This window comes from Pectinophora gossypiella, chromosome 8 (genome assembly GCF_024362695.1).
Source record: "Pectinophora gossypiella chromosome 8, ilPecGoss1.1, whole genome shotgun sequence".
NCBI classification, from domain to species: domain Eukaryota; kingdom Metazoa; phylum Arthropoda; class Insecta; order Lepidoptera; family Gelechiidae; genus Pectinophora; species Pectinophora gossypiella.
The window spans coordinates 13933666-13960480 of NC_065411.1; the positions used below are offsets into that span (position 1 = coordinate 13933666).

At 36.9% G+C, this 26815-nt stretch overlaps 3 protein-coding genes across 3 annotated transcripts in view; 2 read left to right on the forward strand and 1 right to left on the reverse strand.

The window, feature by feature from the left end:
• Positions 1–70: 70 nt before the first annotated feature.
• On the forward strand, positions 71–3998 carry LOC126369249 (innexin inx2-like). The gene is made up of 4 exons (XM_050013594.1): positions 71–509; positions 1049–1237; positions 2515–2654; positions 2840–3998. Exons 1-4 carry the CDS (start codon positions 257–259, stop codon positions 3368–3370), a joined length of 1113 nt encoding a protein of 370 aa, XP_049869551.1. The 5' UTR covers positions 71–256; the 3' UTR covers positions 3371–3998.
• A 75-nt stretch (positions 3999–4073) lies between these two features.
• On the reverse strand, positions 4074–4899 carry LOC126369279 (protein BUD31 homolog). Its single transcript, XM_050013636.1, has 2 exons — positions 4702–4899; positions 4074–4627 (listed from the first exon to the last, which is right to left on the reverse strand). The coding sequence occupies exons 1-2, from the start codon at positions 4793–4795 to the stop codon at positions 4287–4289; spliced, it is 435 nt and encodes a 144-aa protein (XP_049869593.1). The 5' UTR covers positions 4796–4899; the 3' UTR covers positions 4074–4286.
• Positions 4900–6926: 2027 nt separating this feature from the next.
• LOC126369289 (unconventional myosin-XV) overlaps positions 6927–26815 on the forward strand; it is a 140265-nt gene continuing 120376 nt past the window's right edge. Inside the window, exon 1 of the mRNA XM_050013646.1 lies at positions 6927–7141. The gene's annotated coding sequence lies outside the window, so the exon portion shown is untranslated. The remainder of the gene's footprint in view (positions 7142–26815) is intronic.

Here is a 26815-nt window from a genome sequence, read left to right on the forward strand (position 1 = left end):
TCAGGTCTACCAACATGCAGATAAAGCATATCCGGTCAATATAAAATTTATTTTTTATCGTTCATTCATTGTTTTGACAGCAAACCTCAATCAAACGCGTGCGTAATTTTTCAAATTAAAACATTATTAGGTTTGTGGGTAGCTAAACATCTTTTAAATCGTTTATTCTGCTCTCATTGCCTTGTCAGCGAGTGATAAAGCTTTAACGTAGAGTATTTAAGTGCTTTTCACCAGATAAGGTGTAAACGCGCGCAAGATGATAGATCTGTTTATGCCCTTTCGGGCGTTTCTGAAGTTCGAGAATGTATGCACGGACAACAATGTGTTCCGCATGCATTACAAAGTGACGGTGATCATGTTGTTGGTGTTCACGCTGATGGTGACGTCGAAGCAGTTCTTCGGGGAGCCGATCCACTGCATGAGCGACGGGGAAAAGGACAACGATAAAGAAGCCATCAATAGCTACTGCTGGATCTACGGCACCTACACGCTTAAGAGCCGACTGAAAGGTAAGTGTAACTGTAGAATTACTGTGTGGATTTCGCTATGTAGGTAGGTACCTATAAGCGCAGGCGGCACAGGATCTGCCCCGCGCGCTGCTACTGCGATAATATCGACGGGTTTGACTAATAAACGCGGCGAATGCTATCTATTTGGATAAAACGTACGGCTATTGGTCGAAACACTTGATATAATGTGCGGCGCGGATTCCGTGCCGCAAGTGCTGCTCCGCACATGTGCCATAGGTTTGACACTAATTTTCAGTACCTACATAGTATATAGGTAAGACTACATGACTATGTAGGCTTTGTCTCCAGGTTTACTTACATAGGTTATCTACACAAGCCCAAGAATTATGTCATAAAAGAAAAAAAAAATCTGTTTTCTAATTAGTATCCTATAAGAAACTGGATTTTTGAACATAGGTACCTATCCAAGCATTTTCGCTATATACTTTGACAATATCTCATAAATACTTTGTGTTAACAGAGATTGACAAAAGGATTTTTAACAACATCACATAATTTACATTTAAATCTATCAACAGGAGAGGAAGGCAAGAACAATGCATACTATGGTGTGGGTCCGAGCATAGATGACGATGAGCAGATCAAGCATACATACTATCAGTGGGTGTGCTTCGTGTTGCTCGGGCAGGCGGTCATGTTCTACACGCCACGGTACCTCTGGAAGATCTGGGAAGGAGGACGGCTGAAGGCCTTGGCTGCTGACTTGTGTAAGACACTTTAAATATAATTTTAACTTTTATATACAGGCTGTTTGTGATACTTATCATATTAATGATAACAATACTAAGGAGGATGATTCAGACCATTTTTCTGTCACAAAATTCATATTTTTTTTATTATTTTCAATTCTATACTTTTGCAATGGAAAATTCCATTTGATATCAGCTCTGAATTATCCCTCAAAGTTTTTGTAAGGATGTCACTAACATCCTGTATTCATCCTACACATGTCCATACTAAAAAGGGCAGCACTGCAAAAATTGGAGAAGGAATAGGGTTGTAGACCAAGAACTATTAACTGGTGACCATGCATAAAGATTTCAATGAGAGTGGAAGAAGCAAAAGTGATGAGTCAATATTTTAGTAGGTGGGATTCTGTGGTCTCTGTAGCCCTAATGGGAAATAGGCGTAATGTTATGTAAGTAGGGCTCCTCCATGATTCTGAACTTTTATTTCTCCTAATTCTTCTTGTGAAGAGTACAACATGCAGTTACATAAGAACGATTTCTTTCGCCATTTAGCAGGTGCTAGGGTAATGTTACATATAGCGCCCAGAGTGGCGCAGGCTGGTGATGAGGCGAGTACACGAGTTTGAGCAACAGCGCACGGCAGACCTCGACGCTAAACGTGATGAGTTGAAGGCCCGTCCCCCTGCCGCTATTCATTATAATTTCCAAAACGGTGTACTCACGTGCCCTCACTGTGCGCGGGAGTTCACTGTAAAGATAGGCTACATAAGCCATCTTCGGGCGCATCAGCGTCGTGCCGACTAGGAGTCGAAGTGGTCGCCATGGCCGAAATCGGTCAGAGAGATCACATAGATAAATGTGTCTTCAGACTTTAGGACTAGGTTTTTAAAGATTTGGACATACAAAACATTGCTATGTGCTGTATTTTTGATAAGCAGGGGCCTTTGGCGGCCCAATCGTAACCCTGACACCAGGGTTGATGAGGTTGGTACACAACCCACATGATTGAAGAAGAAGATACGCATTATAATGTACCTACTCTCACAATATATCTACTTAATAAATGGTGTCCATATGGTTCATCATGTCTTAGGACTATTAAGTGGCTGCAATTTGTCTTTTGACCATTGGTAGCTCTGCCCACCCCATTAGGGGTTACGAACGTGAACTTATGTGTGTATGATTCACGGAGTATAAAAAGCAAGTATTTTTTCTGTGGTCTGATTATGTGATAGATAATCTTTACCGACTTGTATTTCACTTGAGGAAAGCGACATTCTTCCACAACTTTACAGCAAGCCCGCTGGTTTCCAAGGATTGGTCGGAGTACCGCCGCGGCGAGCTGGTCTCCTACTTGAGCTACACCAACATCTACACGCACAACATGTACGCACTGCGCTACGCCTTCTGTGAGCTGCTCAACCTGATCAATGTAGTAAGTGACTAGTTAACACTGAATGTTCAAACTATTAGACTGTTATATATGACGTTATTTAATCAGTTTATCTTGCGAACCCCGGTACTAGACTTGCACCAATGAGTTAGTAAGTTATCTTAAGTGCAGTTTTTACCAACTGTTCACCACCTATCACGTTGGTCTAACAGAGAGCTTCGTTTCAGATTGGCCAAATATTTCTCCTGGATGTTTTCCTCAATGGCGCCTTCAGCCACTACGGCGCGGCGGTGGCCGCATTCACGCACACGCCGCGCGTCCCGTCCGGCGGCGCCAGCTTTGAGACCGTCAACCCCATGGACAAGTACTTCCCCAAGCTCACCAAGTGTTGGATACGCAGCTACGGACCTTCGGGCACCATCCAACTCAAGGACCGCCTCTGCGTGCTGCCGCTCAACATCGTCAACGAAAAAATCTTCGTCATTCTCTGGTTCTGGTTGATCACGCTGGCGTTCGCATCGACTTTGGCCATCCTGTTCCGTATCCTGGTGTTCTCCATGCCGCCGCTGCGCACTGTCATGATCATGGGGCAACTGCGTTACGTCAAAAAGTCCCTAGTGTCGAGAATCATAAAGCAATTCGGGTTCGGCGACTGGTTCATACTGTACTTGCTCGGGAAGAACATGAATCCCCTCATTTATAAGGAACTCATTGTGGAACTGTCCAAAGAGTTAGAGCATAAGACTGTTGTTGTTTAACATATTTCCATACTTCTTTTGTTTTCTTTTGTAGATGTAAAAATCTAAGGTTGTGCCTTGTATTATACAATTGTTAAGACTAACAATACAGGGTGTATTATAAGTGTAAATTAAAGACTGATTAGTTACAAGTTAAAGTATGGTAACTACAAGTTTAGTAATATGCCTAATTGTGATCTCTGATATTGTTATTACTTCTAAATTAGAATAGATCTTATTTTTTGTTGTTTTTCTTTTTGTTTTAATAATTACTAAATGTTACTTGACAGGGTTCTAGTAAGTTTGATTAATCTTCTTGTAGAAATAGTTATGCTTAAATGATTGCCCAGTTGTTTGTAGTTTCAATACATTTTGTTTTATCAAAAATGTTAAGAAAAACTTGATACATGGTGTGTATGTACACAAAAATAGTTTGTTTTTATTTGGCAAATTGTCAATAAGTGTTAGAACCTAAGTTATTGGTTTAGCATTTTAAGTTTGGTACTGATTGCAAATTCCGTCCATAGTTATCTATCACCAGTAATTAACTTTCAATTCATAAGATGCTCTGCATTTCCTGGAGTTGAATATTGTATAGATTCATAACTTGTGTTAATAAAGTTTTCTAAAATAACAAATCTTTTACCTATACTTCTCTATGCCTTACTTGTCTTGGTTATTATACCTAGGGGTTTGATAACACCGTGAATGAAAGCTTTATAGCTATATCAAGATAAATTATATTTTCATTCACAATCATACATTTAAGCACAATATACATTGCAATGTCATTCCCATAACTTTCAGATGAAACAAAACTTCTGGGAAACTGATATGGTTAGTAAAAGGATATTGTTGATGCAAAATACAATAATTGTATTTGTTATGTTATGAAACGTCATAAAAATTAACCTAGCTTAACAATGTACTAACTAGTCTACCCAGAGCACCCTCTACAGCCACAGTGCACACATTCTACAATCCTCCCTTCTTCCAGCTTACTCTTTGGCACTCTACAAATACAATTTGTTGCAAAATTTGTGTCTCTAGTTTGTATACAGCGGAGGCAGCACAAGTTTTCATATCCAGTTTTCTTCCACTTTGCGATGAGATTCGCGTCTGCAATCTTCTCGTCAAGACAGTACTGATACAGTTCTCTGCTGATCGCCTTCCGTCGGTAAAACAGGTCATAGATATAACGAGACTTCTGATGATGAATCTTGAATATAGGCCACAAAGATTCTTGCTTACGTTTCCCTTCATGAGGCTCTGTTTCGGCTGTAAGTTTCAAATAATCATATTATTGCACTATACAAGAGTTAAACACATAAAATTGTAGTTGTAAAACTAACCTTCGCGCATTTTCTGTTCCAATTCTTCCAAGGTTGGTTCAATCAGTTCCCACCCCTCTGGTGGAGATTTACGACTGCGACGTACTTTAGGCATTCTAGAGAATGGATACCAATCACAAAATTAGATAAACTTTACGAGATTTTTACAATTACAGTAAAAATACCACACTGCAACAAATGCGAAACAAAACAGCAAACGTCAAATGAGTGTTGCCAAAACAAAACATTATTTATATCTACTAAATTAAAACGGTGGAGAGGACAATGGTGGTGGCTTTAAATGAATTATAATATTTTAATATTATACATAAAAAATAAACAAAAGACACAACAATATTATAATACATTTCAATTATGATCACATGATAGTCAGCATCCTCATTCGGGCGAGTCCGGGTGTAGAATTTCTCAATGAAACAGTTTTACTCTTTTCGAACAAACTGGCAACACCAAAAAACGGATTTGACATTGACAGATTTATTTTTTTACGTTTAGGTCTGGTTTTAAGTGTTATAGGCCGCTAAATATGTACAAAAAATATAATAATATTGGTGCTAATTCCTGTAAATACCATCTAATTTTATTTTAAGTTATATCTGTCCTTTTCTTATCCGCCGAAAAAGAAAGGGACGGGTAATCGACAAGCATAAAATTTATGGAACACACGTCAATTTTAAGCACAAATCTAAACCAACCGTCTAAAAATTTTACGTCAGTCAATAACCCGACACATTAATTTACTCATTCTTCCTAAAATTAAGAGCTGTGAATCATCCGTCCCTTTCCTTTTCGACGGATACGAAAATGACGGATATAACCTAAAATAAAATTAGGCGGTGTCTGCAGGAATCGGCACCAATGTCTTTAATTTTCACATTTAAACGGTACTGACTGGTGTACTACTCATCTTTGAATTTTATATTTTGAAGGTATATAAAGAAGTATAATTCTAAAAGTCCTAATAAATTAAATGACAGTGTTTCATTCAATTTGCCATAAATTTATGTGTAATTATTTATTTTGTAGAATTATAGCTCTTTAAATTTTTGAAAAAAGACATACATTAGCAAAATAGATCGAATAATCCATCGACTGTGGATGCACGCCAAAAACAGTACCACACGACGTTCTTTGCACGGTCAGCAGCTAACTATTGACTGTTTCTATAGCCAGCTAGAACTAAAATAAAAAAAAATCCTTACCATGTCTTAGAAGACGATCCGCTGCTGCTGTATAATATGAAGAGACACCATACTGCATCATGCTAAAAATTGTCTTCGTATGAGCAAGCTGCGCTCAGCTTACACCAATAAGAATTACTAGTTAAAATTTCATACATTTAAAGTTATTTATGTTATGTATGAATTATGATAAAAGAACATATTTAACTATCGAGGCAAGTTGCTTTTTTTTATTATTAGTCGTCTAATGAGCCAGCGCGATATAAATACGTTTAATCAAAACTTTAGCCGCCAATGAGCAGACATTCGATAGCAGAAGCTTTTCTCAGCAGCTTATTTATTTAGTTCCATAACATGCTGCTGGTTGGTGATGTTTTACGATTAATAGCCGGGACCAACGGGCGGCTTAACGTGCTTTCCGAAGCACGGAATCATCTTACTTTTTCGAACAAGTGATTCATATTAGTTCATTTTGCGATAGATGTACCTCTGTTTACCCTTATTGGGATCTAGTTGTGAGCTTATGATAATATCCTTACCAAACAAAGGAGTGATTTCAACAATATCCACATCGGGTTTTGAACCCGTACCTCCAGATGGAAATTCCAACGGTGTAACCACTAGACCACAGAGGTTGCTATTTATCTCCATTTTGCATTTTATTTTAATTTCGCGACTTTCACTTCTGTCAACAAGTGTACCTACCGTCTTAAGTGTGGTGTGGTTTGCAAAAAATCAGTGTGAGGTTCCGCTCCACTATCTCATAAAATGAGTTTTATGATTGAGATAGAAGTTCAGTTTAAATTAGTAAATGCGAGAGAAGGTGAAGAATAACCACAGATCGATATTTCAATTCCTTTTCGAGTTTCAATGACCATTGCGTTTACCTGTGTGAATAACGGGCCTATCTACCTATAAGCAGTGTTGTCGTCTCGCTCTGGCCGTGCGCGCGCAGGCTCGCTAGAGCGGGAGGGGTGCGGTTTACGTGCCTCGATTAGCACTCGTGGAATGCGGCGCTAGCGCAACCTCCGTCCGCCGCACAACCACTACAACCAGTCTTTTCTTTCGCCCGCGCCCGCTGCTCGCGTCCATGGATTGCTAAATGCGGTTGTATTAAAATAATGTGTGAAAATTGCCGTTACTCGTGTGTTTATTCATTGATAAGTGAATAATTGTGAACAACAGTGATTGGGCTTTGTGTTATGAAGTTAAGTGAAAGCTGAGGAAGGCTTGCAAGGAACTTGGCCGCGTATTTACCAGTAAGTTGCTATAGACGTGTCTGGGTGACGTCGTCGATGTTTGTTTCTCGCCGGTTTTGCCTCGAACCTAGTCCGATCGGGTATTTGAATGGTTTTTATCACTTATGCAGATATGTAACTCACGCCACATCAAGTTATTTACCAGCCACGGAATGCCTTCTGTGTGACCTCAGGCACCAACCTACTTCGCACTACCTATGCATACCTACACGGTAGACCTACTTACACAGACAGGGTTGAATAATGTGTGAATCTTTCTAATGCTTAAATAAAATACACACTTAGGCATTACACTTCAGACTGCGAAGGTAGCATGCACAGAATGCTACCTACAATTCGAGGAATGTACTTACCTATCTACCCAGATTTGTAAATACCTACCTACCTCCCTTTTTGGCGGAAAGGGTCATTCCGGTGACCTTTAGGTTAGGTCAGTGACCTTACAAATAAAGCCTTTCCTTGGGTCTGGGCGAGGTGCATACATAGGTAGGTACCTACCTACGTTACGTACACATTGTAATTTATACATTACGTTCACTTGACCTACCTATTAGGTAGGTACCTACCTATTCCCATTATATAACCTACTTAAATAACAGTTTTATATAGATAGGTAGGTAGGTACACCCATGTTTAGGTTGCAATTAAAACCTTATAGGTAGGTACCTACCCTATCTTACCTACTACGTGTATGTATAATGGCATTATGGTATTCATCACCTAATACCTAGGTAGGTATACCTATTCCGGGTGTGGTGGACGCGATAAGAGATGTTTCATTTACTAGAAGGAGACTCCACATCAATCACGTCGGACTCCTGGGTAAAACACCACCTAAAGAACTGTTTTTAACAGCTAGCCAGTATCTTAGCTCCCCAAATGGGTCCCATATGAAACCTGAAAGATATCAATCTACCTATAATCAAAGGTCGATTTCATCCTTTTTGTAGAATGTGGATCAAGATCAAACCTACCTAATAGCGAACTTAAAAAGCAATGAACTTTCTATAGGAAACTTGGTAGAAAATCCCATCCATGACTACAGAATTCCACTTCGCGATAAATCTTCCAAGTTTTAGGTACCTAGGTACTTCTAAAATTGTCTACGGCGGCGAAGGTTTTGCTTGCGTCTCTCGCCATTTCCACGACTAGCGATATCACTTTGTTTACAGTGATGGGGAGTCACGTTTTGCCATTCATTCAAGTTTACATAAACTGATTCGTGCACTGAGAAACCATTTTATTGAAATTTTATTTTATTTTGGAAGAGCCTGCAAATACGGTGGACAGGCGAAGGTGACAGTTTAGATAGAAAAAAGTGTAGCAAAGAATGATTATTGCACAGGTAGGTAGGTTCAAAATGAAAGTTCGTCGTGAGTAACAAGATAAAGAGGTGTCAAATTCAAATTATAAATATATTTATTCAGTAGGTAACATAGTTACACTTTGAATCGTCAATTTTTACATAACGAACGTGTCATCCGCCTAAAACTACTGCAGTGTTTGACACCTACAAGATAAATACGTAGAGTACACGTACCTATGCACCTATAACACTTACAAAGCGTTAGCCACATTAAGCTCTGAAAAAATACGTAAATTTCAAAGAAACAATCAACCAATTTGGTTGGACAACCAACTGAAAATTAATGAAAGTTCGCATTCGTCATATTATGCGTGTTTCTCGTCATAGTCATTACTCAATTAATACTACTAGGTAGTTTGGTTAAATCTAGTGATAATAATACCTATATCTTTACATTGAGTTTTACGACTAGACTAACCTGTAAAACCTTACCTTCACACACACCACACCTGTTACTTTTTGTTCGCCTTTGGCTTTGACTATAAACTACTCGCAATAAATAAAAAAAATACACAAACGTTGGCAAAATAACGGTATTGATAAATGTCGATATTTTTTATGTTTTTTATTGTAATACTGTAGAAGCTATCAGGAACCAGCAGCTGGATAATCAACCTGCAATAGCGAGTTGTTATAAATAACAAAGTTCACGGTACTACGCGGCAGTAGGTAGGTATTTAACCTGCGAATAATGTTGAAACTGATGAATGTTATCCGAGATGCGATACGTGAGAACAGATGCAGATAATGAAGCGATATTTCCAATACACGAGCCTATTAAAAGGTCGCGTTTTACATCCAACAAAAACAGCGTCAATCGTATCAATGAAATTAATGATGCATATTATTATAAAGAATATAAGAAGACGAACTATTCTTTTATGTATTGTGCTTCATACGAGATTAATGTAAGTGCTTACATTAATAGTACACGATCTTCAGTGGTATGGTAAGCTAACTAAAGCTAACATAAATCGGAATTACTCAGATTGTAAAACAACTGCTCCTACCAACTATTCAGCAAACTGCATTTTCGCAATGTTTTTTTTTTTATTATATTGCCAATCACGTATGAGACAAAAACAAGAGTAGATATAGTTCTAAATCCCCGATATACAGACTATTTGAAGGTTTGCTCGAATAAAATTATTCTAAAAATATAATTATTTGAACTGATGATGAAAGCTGCGTGCACTTTGTAAACCGTTACTTATTACAATAATTATAATGTTATAGACTATTATAGACCCGGCCAAGCAGTTAATGCCATCTGCGGCAAATCTACAATAAGTCACGTCAAAAAAAAAAACTAGACTGATAGAGATAATAAAAATGAATGACATTTTAAAGATGACCCTAATTTATATGAATTAAAAAATATAACGTTCCAAACTTAAACTGACAAAAGGCTCTTTATACAGATTCCAAAATGGGTAGGAACATTACAACACGTTTAATGGTCCCGCCATAAAGCTGCACAATCGAGTTGAAAGACAAATCAATGCCAAGCACTCTCAGCTAATTATCTACCATGTAAATTATTAATTCACTCATTGGTAAAGCTTGGGAGGCGTCTGTGGCATTGAATGTGCGGTTTCCTACGCTTAAATTACTACTTCACAAGAGGTTTATGTAGTCGGCGCTTTAAGAGTAATTTTGACGTAATTATTGACTGTGTACGGCGCGGATAATGAATACAAGTATCTATGGAATCGAAAGTAGTAGCAAACCGTATAAAATATGCCCTTTTAATCTTAGGGTTACTTAAATGGTTACACTCCCACTTCCTATGGGTTTAGTAAGAGGCAATCGAATGCTTTTGCCAAGGCAAGTTGCGCGTGGCAACGCAAGGCAAAATAATTTCATCTAGTGGTGACTTTTTTTTTATGTAATACGTAATGTGTTTAGCAACATTATAAAATCGAATTCACTGCGCATCGTAAGGATATAAAAGAACAGTCAAGAAAGTGTTTTTATATTTTTGAATGTCTGTTCCAACCAATTAGGTAGCCGTAGGCTTAAATCAATTATCTACGAGGCTTGATCCACCGTGTCGAAATTGAAGAAAGCGATATAACAGATGAGATTGACGGCAAGTCCCAACTCGATGGATTTCACCAATATTTTATCATCTTCATAAAATTAATAAGTCTTAAAAAATCGACAATCGTTCTAACGTTGCACGCGATGTAAATTACTATTAGGGTTCCAAAAAAAAAACTAAACCCATATCATATTTTAAATTAAGTAAATTAAATTAATTATTGCATAAATAGGTACCTAGTTCTCAAAGTGGTTTTATACGCCGTATGTAAAAAAAACGTCCAATTTTTACGTGGTTGTTGGGTTCCTACAAAAGTTTCCGAGTTTCGTAAAGTTTTGTAAAAAAAGTGTGATTTTTTTGTATAACAACTCTCTCGTTTCCATAATTCACGGAGTTCAATTAAGATTTGTCACGTAAACCGGTTATTGATACAAATTTTCTTTTGCAGCAGGTTTTACGTTGGAAAACAAATTAATTCAAAGTGAGATGGCATTTCAAAGAAATGTGAGTTTCTTTCTAAGAAGCGAGCAACAGGGCCTCACAACGAGCGGTTGGCAAAAACCCACGATTGTTGTGTTTTTGTGCGCCTGCGCGAGTCTGTAATGACAAGTGACGTCACTTACGAGACCGGCAAATAGTGCGGAATGAGTATAAATTGGTCAAAACAAAAAGTTGGGAACGATGACTGATAGCGGTACCAGTTCAAGTTGATATTATTTTACCAATGATACATTAACACTTTCAAGGACAGAACGTCTAATGACGTTCCGATTCCACGGTGTCATACTATCTATTATGAACCATCAATGACCCATGGTATTGAAAGGGTTAAAGTAAAATAAATTGTTGCATATAGGTATTCGAATACCATAGTTCAGCCTTCTCTTGGAGATGTCTCGTTCTTCTCGGGAAATTGCACTCTTAGTGCATTTGTTTGAGAATCGAAATTGTTCTCTAGATGGTGCCATAATACAGTAAAAAAAAAAATAATATTTCAAGTTGATATTGGTGCTGATTCCAGTACTCACTAAGTTTATTTTAAGTTACACCTGTCAGTGTCTTATCCGCCGAAATGGAAAGGGACGGGTATTTATGGAACACACTACAATTTTAGGCAGTAATTAAAATAAACCCTTTTATCATTTTATATTGGCCAATAACCCGACAGAATTAAGTTGACAGCACACGTCAAACGGATTGCATATGAGCGAGACGCCTATTTTATTCGCCGGGGTTATTCATTCATTCGTTCATTTTAAAATTAACAGTTGTCAATTATCAGTTCGTTTCCTTGAAGAAAATGACGGGTATAACTTAAAATAAAATTAGGGTGTCTGCAGTAATCGACACCAATGAGAAGATAAAACTATTCATTATTTTCTAATAAAATATGGAGAACTTGAATGGCTGGCGATGAGTGGGTGTATAATAAATAACACCTCTGCCTACCCCTTCGGGGATACAGACGCGATGCTATGTTATGATTTGGATCTCAGTCTCCATTGAGTTCTCAAATGATAAAATTCAAACTTAACTATATCATCAGTTCAATCCACAATAATGCATAACAATCGCAAATAAAAAGGATGAATATCTTGTTCACAGACCAAAATATGTACTGGACAATATTATCGTTCACGTTTAACTTTCACCATCAACATGCCATAAGTGTAATAAGTACCGATTCAAAGTATATTGCACAAGAGTCGATGATTAATTTAAATTAATTGGTCCAAGAGCCCTTCACGATTTACGATAGAAAGATTAATTAATCAGCGATTGATATGGTCATGAAAACTATTAGTTCGCGAATTAAAATTGATTAATAGACAACAAATTCATTAATATTAGTGATTTTTTTCAAAATTGTAAAGGTTTTACAAAAGCTTTAATGCGCGGTACGTATAAGATCTGTTATAGTACAGAAGCTGGTGTTGTGAAGTTCATTAGCATAGTGATGTATCCAAGATGTATCAGTCGAGATGAAGCCGATCGAATCTGTTCTTTAACTATAACACCTAAACTATACTTGGACATGTATATTTTTACGACTGATTTTTGATCAGAAGTTTGAGCCTGTAACCGACGACGAGCATTATTTACAACACAGATGCTTGCTTGCTTACAACTACTCACAAGCGATGGGCCAGTGCGTTGCGCTTGCGCCACCGCATACCATTACGCATTACGACCCGCGCCTGACATTCTGCCACATTCCACAGCCTGTTTCCACTTACCGATTAAAAAATATACTTACTACCTAATTTGGCAGAGTACCTACGTTCGTGGATTAACTCGATGGTTATATAAAGTTGGAAACAAAATTCCAGTTACCTGTTTTAGGTATCTCCTTTTAAAGAATAGGCAGATGTGATTTCTATTCGATACTTTACTATTTGTACTTATAAAGTTGGGAAATATTTGGCGGGAATACACCGTTGACGGATTGACGTTTAATTTTTGGTTGTTCACAGCCATAATTGCACTGAATCTTACAACAACTTTATGTATAGTTTACAAATTACATTATATATTATACTGATGAAACTAAACAAAATCAATAAAATTTAATAATAACCGAGCGAAGAACTAAACGCGTTGATGTCTATTAGTCTGCTGGGCTTGTAATGAATAACTTTCATTCTATTCCGATAACTTGCAGTTAGTAACTGGCAGTTACAGTATCATTATAAGACACATTTTTTCTTACTAATCGTATAAATATTAGTATAAATCCCATTTATATAAAATAATTTGTTTTCGATGATCTCAACCTCTGAGGCTCTGAGTCAGATCAATTATTTGACTTGTAGGCTGCTGTAGGCAGATAAATATTTACCATCATCGTTTCAAGTGTTTTATCTACCTACTAGCGTTAAAATAAATTGAAATTAGGTATTACAAATACACCTAACATCAAGACTCGGATTTACCTAAAACCTGAACCTATTTTGCCTGTAAAAAGATTTTAATTCAGCATTTTCACGTATTACTGGTATATTTTTGATGAAAAAATATTGAATCGCCATTTAGTATTTAAAAAGATATTTTAATATTTTTTAAGTATCTAATGGCAACAAATCAAAATTTTTTCGAAAAAAATGGCCAGTTAAAATTATAGTCCGACGTCCATAATATCAAGGAGATTCGAGAAAGGAGAAAAGTAATAAGATATGGTTTTAAATGTTCACATCGAAGTTGTTTACTTAGAACAAATCGCTAATAATTAGGAATCCGTCAATATTTAAAGCGCGAATTCAATAGTGATGCATACACTTTTGCTCAGCAGAGCAGATAACTTTCTTCACATAAATCTTCAGTTTGAAACCAGGCAATTATTTCTGTGAATCACTTGATGAGATTCTGTTAAGCTAAATGAAACAAAGAAATAAATATTTGTTGTTTTTTTTAAGAATTTAATGGCGTGGTTGCACGACCGAAGCTATTTGTTTCGTCATTATTCATTGGTGCTTCCTACTTAGTGATGTACCATAGCCAAAACATAATCCATCCTCAGCACCGCGTAGACTAGAGTCTAAGCCACGAAAGTCCCGCGGCTGCGGCGCTGGCGTCTCATTATCTGCATATAATTATTATGACTTGACATTTAGTTCTGTTGAAATCCGCGGGACGTCTTTCGTGCCGCGTACTCGACTAGGAGAGCTAAACAATGTCCGCGTTGCGGATTGGTCACGCCCGCTGGGGTCTGACCATTGCCATTGACAATACAATAACGTTTGAAGGCACCTTGGAGAATTCCTAACATGTCCATGTGTCCAGTTGACACACTTGCATGTTATCTACTTTCATGTATGTACTTTAACTGGCAGTATGTAGCTTGCTTGTGTGATGCTCTGTCGCGGGGCCACCACCTCCAATTCAGTTGAAAACGATATAGATTACTGTACGTACCATGTACATAGTGTACGTGAAAAGATTTTATGTGTACGTGCTATAATTAGAAAGAAAACAACAAATTAAAGTGGCTTCGCTGGAGAGCATACTCCCCAGCGGAGCCACTCAGTTTGCATACTTCGAGATGTTTTCTTCCTGTAAATTGAAGTATAGTTTGATGTACGTACTACGTACATAGTGTACGTGAAAAGATTTTATGTGTACGTGCTATAATTAGAAAGAAAACAACAAATTAAAGTGTATATGACGGCATGAACAAAACGTGAAGCGCTGAAGATTTTAAGAAACAATCTCCTTGCGAGAACTTTTTATCTATGCACAAACTACTAAGAGAACCTATTTCAGACGAACGTCTCTCATACAAAACAAAAAGCCTCAGAATTTAGAGTATGACACTTGATTTGACATATAAAATTATATTGCCACACGCAAAAATAATTGTGGGGTTGCCATAGTAATGATATGGCACGGCGTGGCAGTAGTGATAGCTTTAAATTATTTAGATTACTTTAAATTTTGATGACAAGGTTTGGTGACGGATCGGTACGGCACTGACAATTTATGTCAAATCTGTCATAGATACACGGCCGGAAATGTTCATACAAAAAAATTGTACCATAGCGCAAATGTACCGAGTTTAGAAAATGACAGCTACTTCACCCCTCTCCTACTTCATTTCACCCCTCTGCGATCTTCCGCCATCTTGGGACAATCTTAGGTTAGGATATAAACATAGACACAAGCACATAATAACGGGTTCTTACCGCGTTTAAATGGGGATATGAGACTCCCGATATTATATCCCCATTTAAACGCGGTAAGAACCCGTTATTATGTGCTTTAATTATGATAATAACCGCGTAAACTTAAAACAATGCATAGACACAAGGGCAAGCGCTGCCCGCCCGGCGTCCTAACCAAACAAAATCCATAATCAATCATTGTTTCATTGTAGTTTTATAAATGTAAGTGATCGAGTGAAATTTGCGTTGAATAAATTCCGTAGTTAGCCTCTCAACTAGAAAACTGTGATATCCATACAGTATGAGTGTAAGATAAGTAAGCGAAAAGACGAAAAGACGCTATATTTCACCAGTTTCCTAAAAGTGAGCTAGGAAGTACTCTAGAAGTGCAGAAGTTACAGTGTTTGTGTGATGGCAATTTGCGAAGGCTTAGGACTACTGGGAACAATTGTGTTTGCCATGCGGATTGCACAAATACATTTTTATTAAAAACTTTCCGGGTCTCTCAAGATTAGCAGTGTTATTATAAACAAAATATTAAAGGGTACAGATGTCTCTAGATTAGAGAGTTTAGAGGAAAGTTTGCGATTAATGCAAAAAGGCATATTTAAAATAATAATAATAAAGCTCTATTTCAGAAAAAAAATCCATAAAATATAAAACAAAATTAAAAAATAAAATGTTATACAAGTAAACTGCAGTCTTTTTTTTATAAACCTTGTCATCAAAATTTAAAGTAATCTAAATAATTTAAAGCTACGCCATATCATTACTATGGCAACCCCAAATTATTTTTGCGTGTGGCAATATAATTTTATATGTCAAATCAAGTGTCATGCTCTAAATTCTGAGGCTCTTTGTTTTGTATGAGAGACGTTCGTCTGAAATAAGTTCTCTTAGTAGTTTGTGCATAGATAAAAAGTTCTCGCAAGGAGATTGTTTCTTAAAATCTTCAGCGCTTCACGTTTTGTTCATGCCGTCATATACACTTTAATTTGTTGTTTTCTTTCTAATTATAGCACGTACACATAAAATCTTTTCACGTACACTATGTACGGAGTACGTACATCAAACTATACTTCAATTTACAGGAAGAAAACATCTCGAAGTATGCAAACTGAGTGGCTCCGCTGGGGAGTATGCTCTCCAGCGAAGCCACTTTAATTTGTTGTTTTCTTTCTAATTATAGCACGTACACATAAAATCTTTTCACGTACTCTATGTACGTAGTACGTACATCAAACTATACTTCAATTTACAGGAAGAAAACATCTCGAAGTATGCAAACTGAGTGGCTCCGCTGGGGAGTATGCTCTCCAGCGAAGCCACTTTAATTTGTTGTTTTCTTTCTAATTATAGCACGTACACATAAAATCTTTTCACGTACACTATGTACATAGTACGTACAGTAATCTATATCGTTTTCAACTGAATTGGAGGTGGTGGCTCCGCGACAGAGCATCACACGCTTGCGTGCTTGGCTTATAGATTGCACTACATTTTGATTTTCGAACGTACTTTTGACAAGTTTTTTTTCCTTTTGCCCATTTAAGGGTCAGGCTAAGATCATAAGACCATGCTGCCTGTACTTTTGACAAGTGTAACTTGTAAATGTATGTGCCACGTGCCGGTAGATGGCGTGCAAGCTACGCTTCGTTTTACGTTTTATTCAGCCAGTCGTGTCTACGGTGAGCTAAGGTGTCCCCTCTCTTCTTCCACTGTTCCATCCAATAGTCTCCTTTTCTACCTTTCGTCATGTATTTTGTCAATCTTCAAGAGCAATCAGATAGTTATCAATAACAGTGTACGTACTTATTAGACATTCAAAAATTCTTTCCACAGTCTATAGGTACTCCGTTATATCTCTACCTCGGTTAAATCAAGAAAATGTAGTTATAATTAAGAAAAACATAGTCGTCAACAGCAGCCGTTTTAAGCCGAAATAAATGGTTTTAAACAGTTTTTTTTTCGTTTTAAACGGATTGGTTTAAATGGTTTTAAACCGGGCTTACATCTATACACGGAACCTCAAACAGAGCTTACCTCCCGGTCTCCAGGTTAAGGAAGTGAAATGAAGTGACTAGTTAATATAAATCTTTACTTACTGAATATTTTTTATTCAAATTAAAGGAAGCAAACTTATTTATCCCCAAAGCTCTCAGCGATACATTACCTAAGTTGTATAATACGTAAAATCACGCATTTTAATATTTAAATAGTTTGCCGTAACTACCAACACAATGGTGCTAAATATTGAAGGTGTAACAGTGTAAGGAAATACATTGGAATTTAACAATTTCTCAATTGTTATTTGATGTTTCTATTAGCATATTGCAAAACATCGTACTTCTAAGCACGTTAGAGTTTTACTTTTTTATACTTTTGATACGCCTATCATCATCTCCGTAGCGTTATCTCGGTTTAACAGGGTCTGCTTACATAACCTGAACATTTGTTAGGTTAGGTTAGGTTTTATAGAAGCGACTGCCTGTCTGATACACAATGAGAATTATTTTGTTCCCACTTTTATAAAAAGAAAGATTTGAGTGTGTCAGTCCACAATCCCGCCAAATTGCTATGGAATTTGTATAAAAAAGCAGACTGTGACGTCATGGAAAAACGTGATAAAATGTCGGACCTATACCTAAGTATTGCGTTTTTCTTGATTAAAATTCGTGAATAAGTTAAATAGAAAAAAGAAAAAGTTTTTCATTAGTTTTAGATCAGTCTTTGTTTAGTAATCAGAATTTCATAATTTATCTTGAACCTAGTACACGACCCAATAGGCTAATTGCCAACTAGTCAAATCAGTTACTTTTTACTAACGTCAAAACATAAAATTACCATGGAATTTGTATGAAAAAGCACCCTGTGACGTCATAGAAACATGACGAAATGTCGCACTTATTCTTTATTATTAGATTTTTCTTTATTAAAATTCATAAATATGTTAAATAGAAAAAAGAAAATGTTTTTCGTTAGTTTTAGATTTGTCTTCATTTAGTAATCAGAATTTCTACAACTCACAAGTGTAAGTGTACCTCAGCGAGCTTTCTGTTAGATCGACGAACTTTAATTCGTGCATGTATCATTCTGTAGTTTCAGTGGAAAGTACGAGAGTAACCCGAGCTGGGTTCCCACGTGTCTGTTGCCCGCAGGCACGGAGGGGCACCACCCGGGCAGACACGACCAGCGAGCAGCGACGGTCAACGGTGACCGTTCGCGGTCAAGGTGACCGCTCGCAAGTTTCGCAACCACTAACTTGCTTTACAATTTACATACTCTGTCATTTGTTGTTAGAGTTGGCTGAATGTTTTTGGTACTTCTTTTTTTAATTTTAGCTTTGTATAAAAACGTTCCGTCGAAATTAGCGCTATTTTTTTTATTATGAATGTTTAAATTCAACATTTTTTATTTTTCTAAATTACATTCTAAAAGTGTAAAACCGCTTATATTTTATCTGTATTGAAACTAACGTGTCCATTGCGAGGTTTTGTTAACAAAAATCACATCCATTGTTATTTATTAAAAAAAATACTTGGTTTTCGCTATAAGACCACGATATGTATAATATTATACATAAAACATAAACAGACAGGCCTCTCCTCAATCAACCGGAGTTCTACTAGTTGGTGGAGGTGTTTTTACGGCTAATAAGCGAGACTAACGGCTTAACGTGACCCACGAAGCACGAAAACATTTTTCTTTTGTTTCTTACTTTTTTAATTTTATTTTTCTTTTTTGTATAATATTATAAACATCAATATATCTCAGTCCCGGTGCAAATGCAAAAAGTGCAAAAAAAAAATACGTTGTGAATCTTTATTCGTTTTGTTATCCTTAAGTATAGCAAAGTATAGTATAGTGTAGTATAAGTATAGTATAGTGTATTGTTTAGAAAATTTAGCAATTGAACACTTAATAGTTATTTCCGTGTTAGTAATTATTATTACGTTGAGTTATTCGTTACCTCAATTATTATTCTATTTTATTTTCACAGTTAAAGAATGTGTTTGTATTTGTTACTCAAGCTGTGTTTATTAAAAAAAAATACAGTTTTTTGCGTTTTGCTTGAACAACTTGTAAGGTCAAGTTCGGGAAACTTCCATACACTAACTAACAGCGACACCCTCGCCAACTATTTATCATTCGCACACCGCATTTGACTGACGCAAAGATATTTTGAAAATTGCATATAATAACAACGAATACAAAATACAAGCACCAAAGTAACACAAATAGGAGCAGCTATTACGCCGAAGCACCGATAATGATGTCAAATTTCCCTCCAATACGCGGTTGTCAACCGCACGGGTCCACATGGACTGCTATTCATAATCATCACTCGCATGGCTGTCATTAGTCCAACCACGGACAGTAACTATGTCGACAGTTACTTACGGAATGGCATAGTTACTGGTTATACGATATCATACTTAAATAGAATACAACTTAAAGATTATAAAGATGTATTGGCTTAGGCTGTCCCCTGCATAGAGAGAGAGAGATATGTTCAAGAAATTAACGATTCAAAGTGTAACTATGTTACCTAATGAATAAAGATATTTTTGACTTTGATTTTGTTACCACCTGGTAACCATACTCTTTCATCACCTATAATTTTTCCTTGTATCGCACAACATACCATCGCGCCCGCATCCCCGACGGAGTAGGCAGATGTGCGTATAGTAAAACAGCAATCTACTGTGAGCCGTATCGCCGTCTGCAATGGTCGAGCCAACTGTAAATGTGTTGGTATTAGCGTCTTGAGATAAATATGCTCCAGTGGTTATGTTGGTATAACTGACACCTTGACAGCTCGAAGTGTATAAACATCCGTCACGAGTAGTTACAGGGATTCCTCGTCGACTTCCTCGACATGACCTGAATGATGAACAGCATTCCTTTAACATATTTGCAAATGATTTATTGAGTGTTTAGAGAATAACTTTCATGGTAGAACTTGAACTGGACTTCTACCTCATATTACGCACGGGATATGTGATGTAGAATTTGGTTACATCCAAGATTCTCTTTTGTCCTGCTAGCTGCATCGTATGGGACCGTCCAAAAGGTCAAAGTAAAGTAAAGAATTACGAATTATACTTTTTACAAAAAGCGTAAAGAAATCTTAGGTTTTAATGTTATATACTTATGCTTGGCCCTATAGTTCTACATCAGCTTGTTTCCCATAAAAGTAAACGTAAAAAAATAAAAAGCTGTCTAAAAAGTTTTAATGTTTCTCATAATAAGAGTGAAGATAACATAACATAAACAGCCTACATACGTCCCAATGCTGAGCACAGGCCTCCCCTCAATCAACCGGAGGGGGTAAAAATAAAAAAGAGTGAAGATATGGCCGTAAAAATATATATTATGAGTGTTTTATCATATCGATCAGTCCGAATAACCGCAGGTGGTCGACTCTTTTAATATTTAAGATAATATTAAATTGACATGTGTATAATTCAAAAGCGAACACCTTACATTACACATATTATAAATTGGAAATACAGTATCGAATAACAGGCCGCCAGTTCTTCAATAAACGGTATTTCTGTTTTACGCTGACTAAATTTTTCCAGAATATGAGTCCATTCGTATGTGGAAACCAATTTTATGTCAGTAAAAGACCGACTGATATTCTTTTGCGTAAAAGTAACCTTATAAACCCAGGCTTAATATGTTTTATCGATGTAGATACATATAATATGACATAAACAGCCTATAAACGTCCCACTGCTGGTTAAGGCCTCAAACAACCGCGGGGGGGGGGGGGGGGGGGGGGGGTGTGTAATATCATACATACATAAACTCACGCCTATTTCCCACAGGGCTATTGCTTCGATCCTCACACACTTCTCTTGCTTCCTCTGCATTCATCAATCGTTTCATACACGCACGCCGGTTCAGAGTAGATCGTACTAAACTTTTTTTTTTTTTTCCTTAACATAAGTAAATGGGATGTAGATATTATTAAAAGGATGATGTCCTGTATGTTGCCTAGTGTAAGAACAACAGCTACTACTCGTATATGGCCGCTATCTAAGCCTCTTGAATCTAAAACAGCTGCTCAGCGAACAGCATACCAGAATCCCTCGCGATTCGCACATTATATCTTCCGAGACAGGAATTATTGTCAATCAGAGGCAGGAATCCGCGTAAAAACCGGCAGAAGAAAGCGCGGGCACCTGCGCCGGCGTCAGTCGAAACGAGCCGTATTCGCGGCGATCTCTCGCGCCCCTAATTACTGCGCGCACGCACCCACCGGCGACAGACGTCTTTTGTTACCACGATGTCGGTGCAAATGATAAAATGTAGATGATTTTAAAGATAAGATGAGATCAACTGAAGTTGCTTTTTTTCTTTGTAGATATAGATAAGTTTAGATATATGGTTGGCGAGTAAAGGATGTTACTCCCTCCTCTATAAAGCCCGAATGACAGATGTCTATTAGTCGTAACGAAAGGTATAGAAAGCTCCACCTTGCCTGTAACGTTTTAATCTCTAAAGTTACATAATATTATTTATCATATTTGTATCATGGCGTTAGCCATCTTGGTGATGCTTATTAATTTCCTCGCATACTATAACACGAGGTTATGTCATCGGTGAGGTACGACTGACAACAAATAAGTTCTAATAAGAAACAAGTTTATTTTACCTATTAACAAGTTGTTGTAAGTATTTAAATTTAAAAAAAATGTACTCGCTTCATATAATGACTCGTATAATTCTCGCATTTAGTATTTCTCAGCATTATAATATTCTCAAGCGCATAATAAGCATACATCAATTAATAACCTTACACATCTCATAAGCTTATAACTTACGCCACAGTTTTATTGACAGTCTATACGTAAGCAGTGGTTATAATATAATAGGGAAATGGTTACACAGTTAGCGACCGTCCAGTGATAGTTAGAAAGTCGAATGAACATCTGTTGTAATTCTGTAATTTCGTCGTTTCGTGGTTTTCCTAAAATAATCGTATGGTTAAGGCAGATTGTATTAAAATGTCGCTGTAAATTTATTTTGGTACTTACTAAAAGTTTTATTTTCGTGACGAAGCAAAGAAGAATGAAGTAGGCCCTAAAAGCGCTCCCTGCGGTACCCCTTTCTATATTGAGTCAATATGCCAATGCGAATGTTGCTTGTCGAGTGTGTGAGGCAAGACGCTGCAATGTAAAGGTCAGTTACCCAATAAAAGGCACTGTGAGGCGTGCGGTGTGTCGGATAGTGAGGCAATTCGTCATGAGAGTGTGTCGGAGGCTGAGGGCGCGGCAACTTTCTTTCGCCGCCGCCGCGTCTCGCGTTCGCGGAAGTGCGTGAAACCTGCGGATGTTATAACTGCTATCTACACCTGTTGGAAATTAAGAGAAATTGATACTTTATTAACTTCGGATTGATGATGAATTTTATGAATCGTCGTTTAAGCTTGATTGATATGTAAATGTTGAATGGGTTTAGTAAGTTCCTTTCTAAATTCTATCGTTTTTCTAGTTTACTTGTGACAACATTTTCTTGTACGTAATATTTTGCCTAATCTTTTACCCGATCAAATACATTATAATTATCTCATTAGAAAGTAACTTCCTGAATGTCGCCAAATATAAAGTATCTCTTTTCTTTTTCCTAGTAACCATGTGAATGGATTCTGTCGAACACCACACAAGGTTGTTAAGTAAACACCATTGTGACAATGTGTCAACACTTTCTTTTAGGGAAATTGAACAATGCATCATAAGGAAAGGTTTGTTCTTTCATAGTTCCACTTGAGGTTCACGTTTGACAAAATGTTCCTGGTTATATGCTAGTTCTACTCGCAATTACATATTTTCCTGTTGTATTTCTCGTATGTATTACATGTTATATGCTCTCACGAGCAAAATTAAATTGGAATTGCAATGGGGTAGTTTCCAACTAGTCAAATCAGTTACTTTTTACTAAACGTCAAAACACGAAATTTTTTATGGTATTTTATGAAAAAGCAACCTGTGACGTCATAGAAAAACGTGTCAAAATGTCGCACTTATTATTAAATTTTTCTTTATTAAAATTCATAAATAAGTTAAAAAGAAAAAAGAAAATGTTTTTGGACGTTTTAGATCTGTCTTTATTTAGTAATCAGAATTTCATAATTTAACTTTGACTAAGGATACTACCCAATTCTCTAAAAATTTGATCTTCAGCAATGAGAAAAGATAACCTTCTTTTGTAATAATAAGTTTCGTATATTTAATTTTAGACGTATAAACGTGTTGTTTTCTCACACTTGCTACTGACCCTGTCCTGAATATGGATTCTGTATGCCACTCATAACCAGCGCTAAAATGTTTTGCAACTTTTGCAGGTCCCGAGTTACTGCTTTATCTTTAACATTGTTTTCTTTATGTCCTATTGTGGTTAACATATCTTTAGCTACATTTCGTGATATTAGTGCAATCATAGTTTTTATCCTTGGTAATAATAAATTCAATAACGTCGCGTGATAAGTAACAGTTTGCGAAAATTCTCCACACGGTACCAATCTTACTATGCATTATATGAAAAGTAGAGAATGTTTCTCATGCGTTTCTATAACTTATGTAACCTTTTTGAATTACTTAACCCATTATGACTTAACATCGGTTAAATTGTCTGCAAGAACTATGCGTTTTTACCGTGTCTCTTAATGAGCGTTCAGCCCTGCCTTAATAAGATTACTGAGCTGAGAATCGCCAATTAGTCATTGTCTGGCATTCATTGACTTCAGAACTAAGTGACGCCAGTCTATCGGGACCTCCGGTGTTAGCCGTCATGCTTCGCTTCGCCGAGGTGAGAGGGGGTGACCAATGACCTATGACAGATCTGATTATACTGGTGGCGTCGTTGTAAAAACAGTCCCTATACGGTACTGGTAGAGGTCACTTTTGTTGCTATCCACAGTACATTAGTACGACATTTGACTTTTAATGTGCTATTGTGTGGTGAGGGTTAAATCAGTTGTTGATGTTCATCCCACATCTATTGTTTCGTCGCGGGTACATTTATAACCTACGCAGAGCGTAAGCGAAAATTACACAATTATATTAAGCGTACCTTTCACGAATAATAAAGCCTTTAGCTGCGGAGAATAGCTAAAACAATTTTCGTTGTGAGGCTAGTCCACCAGTCACATGGCATTCAACAATTTCTTTTCTACAAACAGCATTCGTGAAATAGAAAACGTTGTACGATCGTGTTAATTATCGGCGATGTTCAAATAGTTAACCGGTTATTTAATTATCTATCAGGTTGTTTCTTTATCCGTGAATCATCAGCGTTAAATATAAACTTTCGTATATTATGATCACGGCGCGCAATAAACCTGTTGCTATTCAATTAGAAACCACAGAATTTTTATATCATGCAGTACTTATTATTTTTATTTTTTTGGAAATGTTGCTTGTTTGTCAATTTCTCGTAATGGTCATTTATTATTTTTACCTGCTCTTAATTTCACTCAACTTAAGAATGTATTTATGCCTTTGTTCCTAGCAGCTGCTTGCTAAAGTCAAGTAGTCGTTGCATGAGCTATGTTAGGGCCTTTGGCGGTTCAATGATAGCCCTGACATTGAGATTGGTGAAGTTGGTCATTAACTTCAAAACCCCCACGACAGGAAGAATCGGCAATGTTTATTATTTGATTTTCATTAATACTCAACTATTCGCTCCACATCCAGCCGTATTGGCAGCTCATTACACAGTCATTACATTATTGTGTCATTTCACAAGGCGTGTTGCAAGTTGCGCATGAGTCGATCGCTGTAACTGGTCCGGGCACGATATTAGCACGCTGCCAGTTATGAAATTGTCACGGGCAATAAGTATAGCAAACCGGACAGGCAACATTGCTCTTTAGCCGTATATAACATTAGCTGTGTCTTGTGATTTGAGTTATGATAATGTTAATTAGCGATCGCCCATGGCCTCGTTGGAACAATCCACTGCAGTCAGTGGCGGCCCTAGGGCGCGGTGCGAGGGTACTTACTGATGCAAGTATGTAGTCGTTACATGAGCCATGTCAGAGGCCTTTGGCGGCTCTGTAATAACCTTGACACCAGGGTTGATGAGGTTGTATTCCACCTCACAACCTACACGATAAGAAGATAGTCGAGGCGACTGTGTTAATAAAAACTGCATTTCAGATACCAGGTTTCGAACCGGCGTTCCCCATTTGAGAAGCTAGCCAGTGTACAGGATCGCAGTGAGACAGTATTATTATAGTTCTTTGGAGTATTCCTTCATTTACCAGCAATATCGCAACACATCCCGTTCCGGGCCCGCGGCTTTCAGTTGGCAAACTGGCGAACAAACGACATTGTTCCTAACAACCGCAATTTTCCGCCTCTTGCCTCGCATTGTCGTTCAAATTGTTTTATTAATTTTATTTCGTAACCTAAAATTCTGCAAATAGACATGGGTCCATTTTGACTTTGCGCTCGGTCAAGGCAGCCTGGCATTGTCGGATTGATTACATTATTGATTTTATCGGCACAAATCATGATATAATTTGAGATTGAAGCTATTGTTTCTACAGTTTAGATTACGAGGTTACCGGTAGCTAGTGTAATGAGTTTATCGTGTCCTACTTGAACTTACAACATGTTTGTTTTGTAAAATGGAAGGAAGAAAGTTCGGTCGCTGTTAACTTTATGCGGAAGTTTTGCGGAGGATTTTTCACGGTAATGTTATTGAAAGAAAGAAAGAAACATTTATTACTTCCGAACACCACAGACACAGACAGACAGGTACATTACACTTAACACAGGACAGAAACCACACGGAAATCAATAAATGAAATAAATAAAATAAAAAATATCAATATAATATATTGCTGATCATGCATCACGTTTCCTCTTGATATTTTCAATTCTGGTTACATTTGAGGTTACAAAGATCTTAGTAGTTGTCTAAATGTTAATGTTGACTCTAACTTTTACGATTTACTTCATTCTTCTCGATTTATTCATTGCCATGTACATAAATAATTCTCTTATTTGTTTGTTTCTTTTTAGTTTATATTTGTCCTTGTCACTGCATTAATTACTTAATGGTTCTACTAGTTCTTCTCTATAAGTCAACGGATCTCGGAGATTATTAAAGTACCAGGAGGTGTAAAAGGGCCACATTGAATTGAAGCAACGACATCGTCAATTTCAGGTGAGATTGTGGTCAAACACGAGTCTATATTATTAAAAAAAAAACATTTAAAAAGCAACATTAATATTGACATTTGTTGGGTTACTATTATATGCCCAAATGTCGAATTGAAATTAAATGAAATTAAATTAAATTTATTGTCATAAATGTCGTAAGTATATCGATGGAAGTAAAGCTTATAGCGCTCAGCACATTTAGTCATGTTGTGACATACAATAATAACTACTAAAAATATTACAAAAACACTTATCTATATAAAAAAAGAAAGAAAAAAAACCTATTTATAAACTGAAAAACTCACTTATGCTATAAAACTGCTTCCCCTTTAACCACTTTTTGAGTTGGGATCTAAACTTTAGATGGGGTAGCTCTTTAATATAGGACGGAATGGCGTTATATGTTCTCACACACATAGAATGACA

Excerpts from the sequence above, each read along its gene's own strand:
- LOC126369249 (XM_050013594.1), top strand. The coding sequence starts at position 257 with ATGATAGATCTGTTTATGCCCTTTCGGGCGTTTCTGAAGTTCGAGAAT. Across the intron at positions 1,238-2,514 it reads GGCCTTGGCTGCTGACTTGT|CAAGCCCGCTGGTTTCCAAG; the intron begins GTAAGACACTTT and ends ACAACTTTACAG. Across the intron at positions 2,655-2,839 it reads TGCTCAACCTGATCAATGTA|ATTGGCCAAATATTTCTCCT; the intron begins GTAAGTGACTAG and ends GCTTCGTTTCAG.
- LOC126369279 (XM_050013636.1), bottom strand. The coding sequence starts at position 4,795 with ATGCCTAAAGTACGTCGCAGTCGTAAATCTCCACCAGAGGGGTGGGAA. Across the intron at positions 4,628-4,701 it reads GGAACAGAAAATGCGCGAAG|CCGAAACAGAGCCTCATGAA; the intron begins GTTAGTTTTACA and ends TGAAACTTACAG.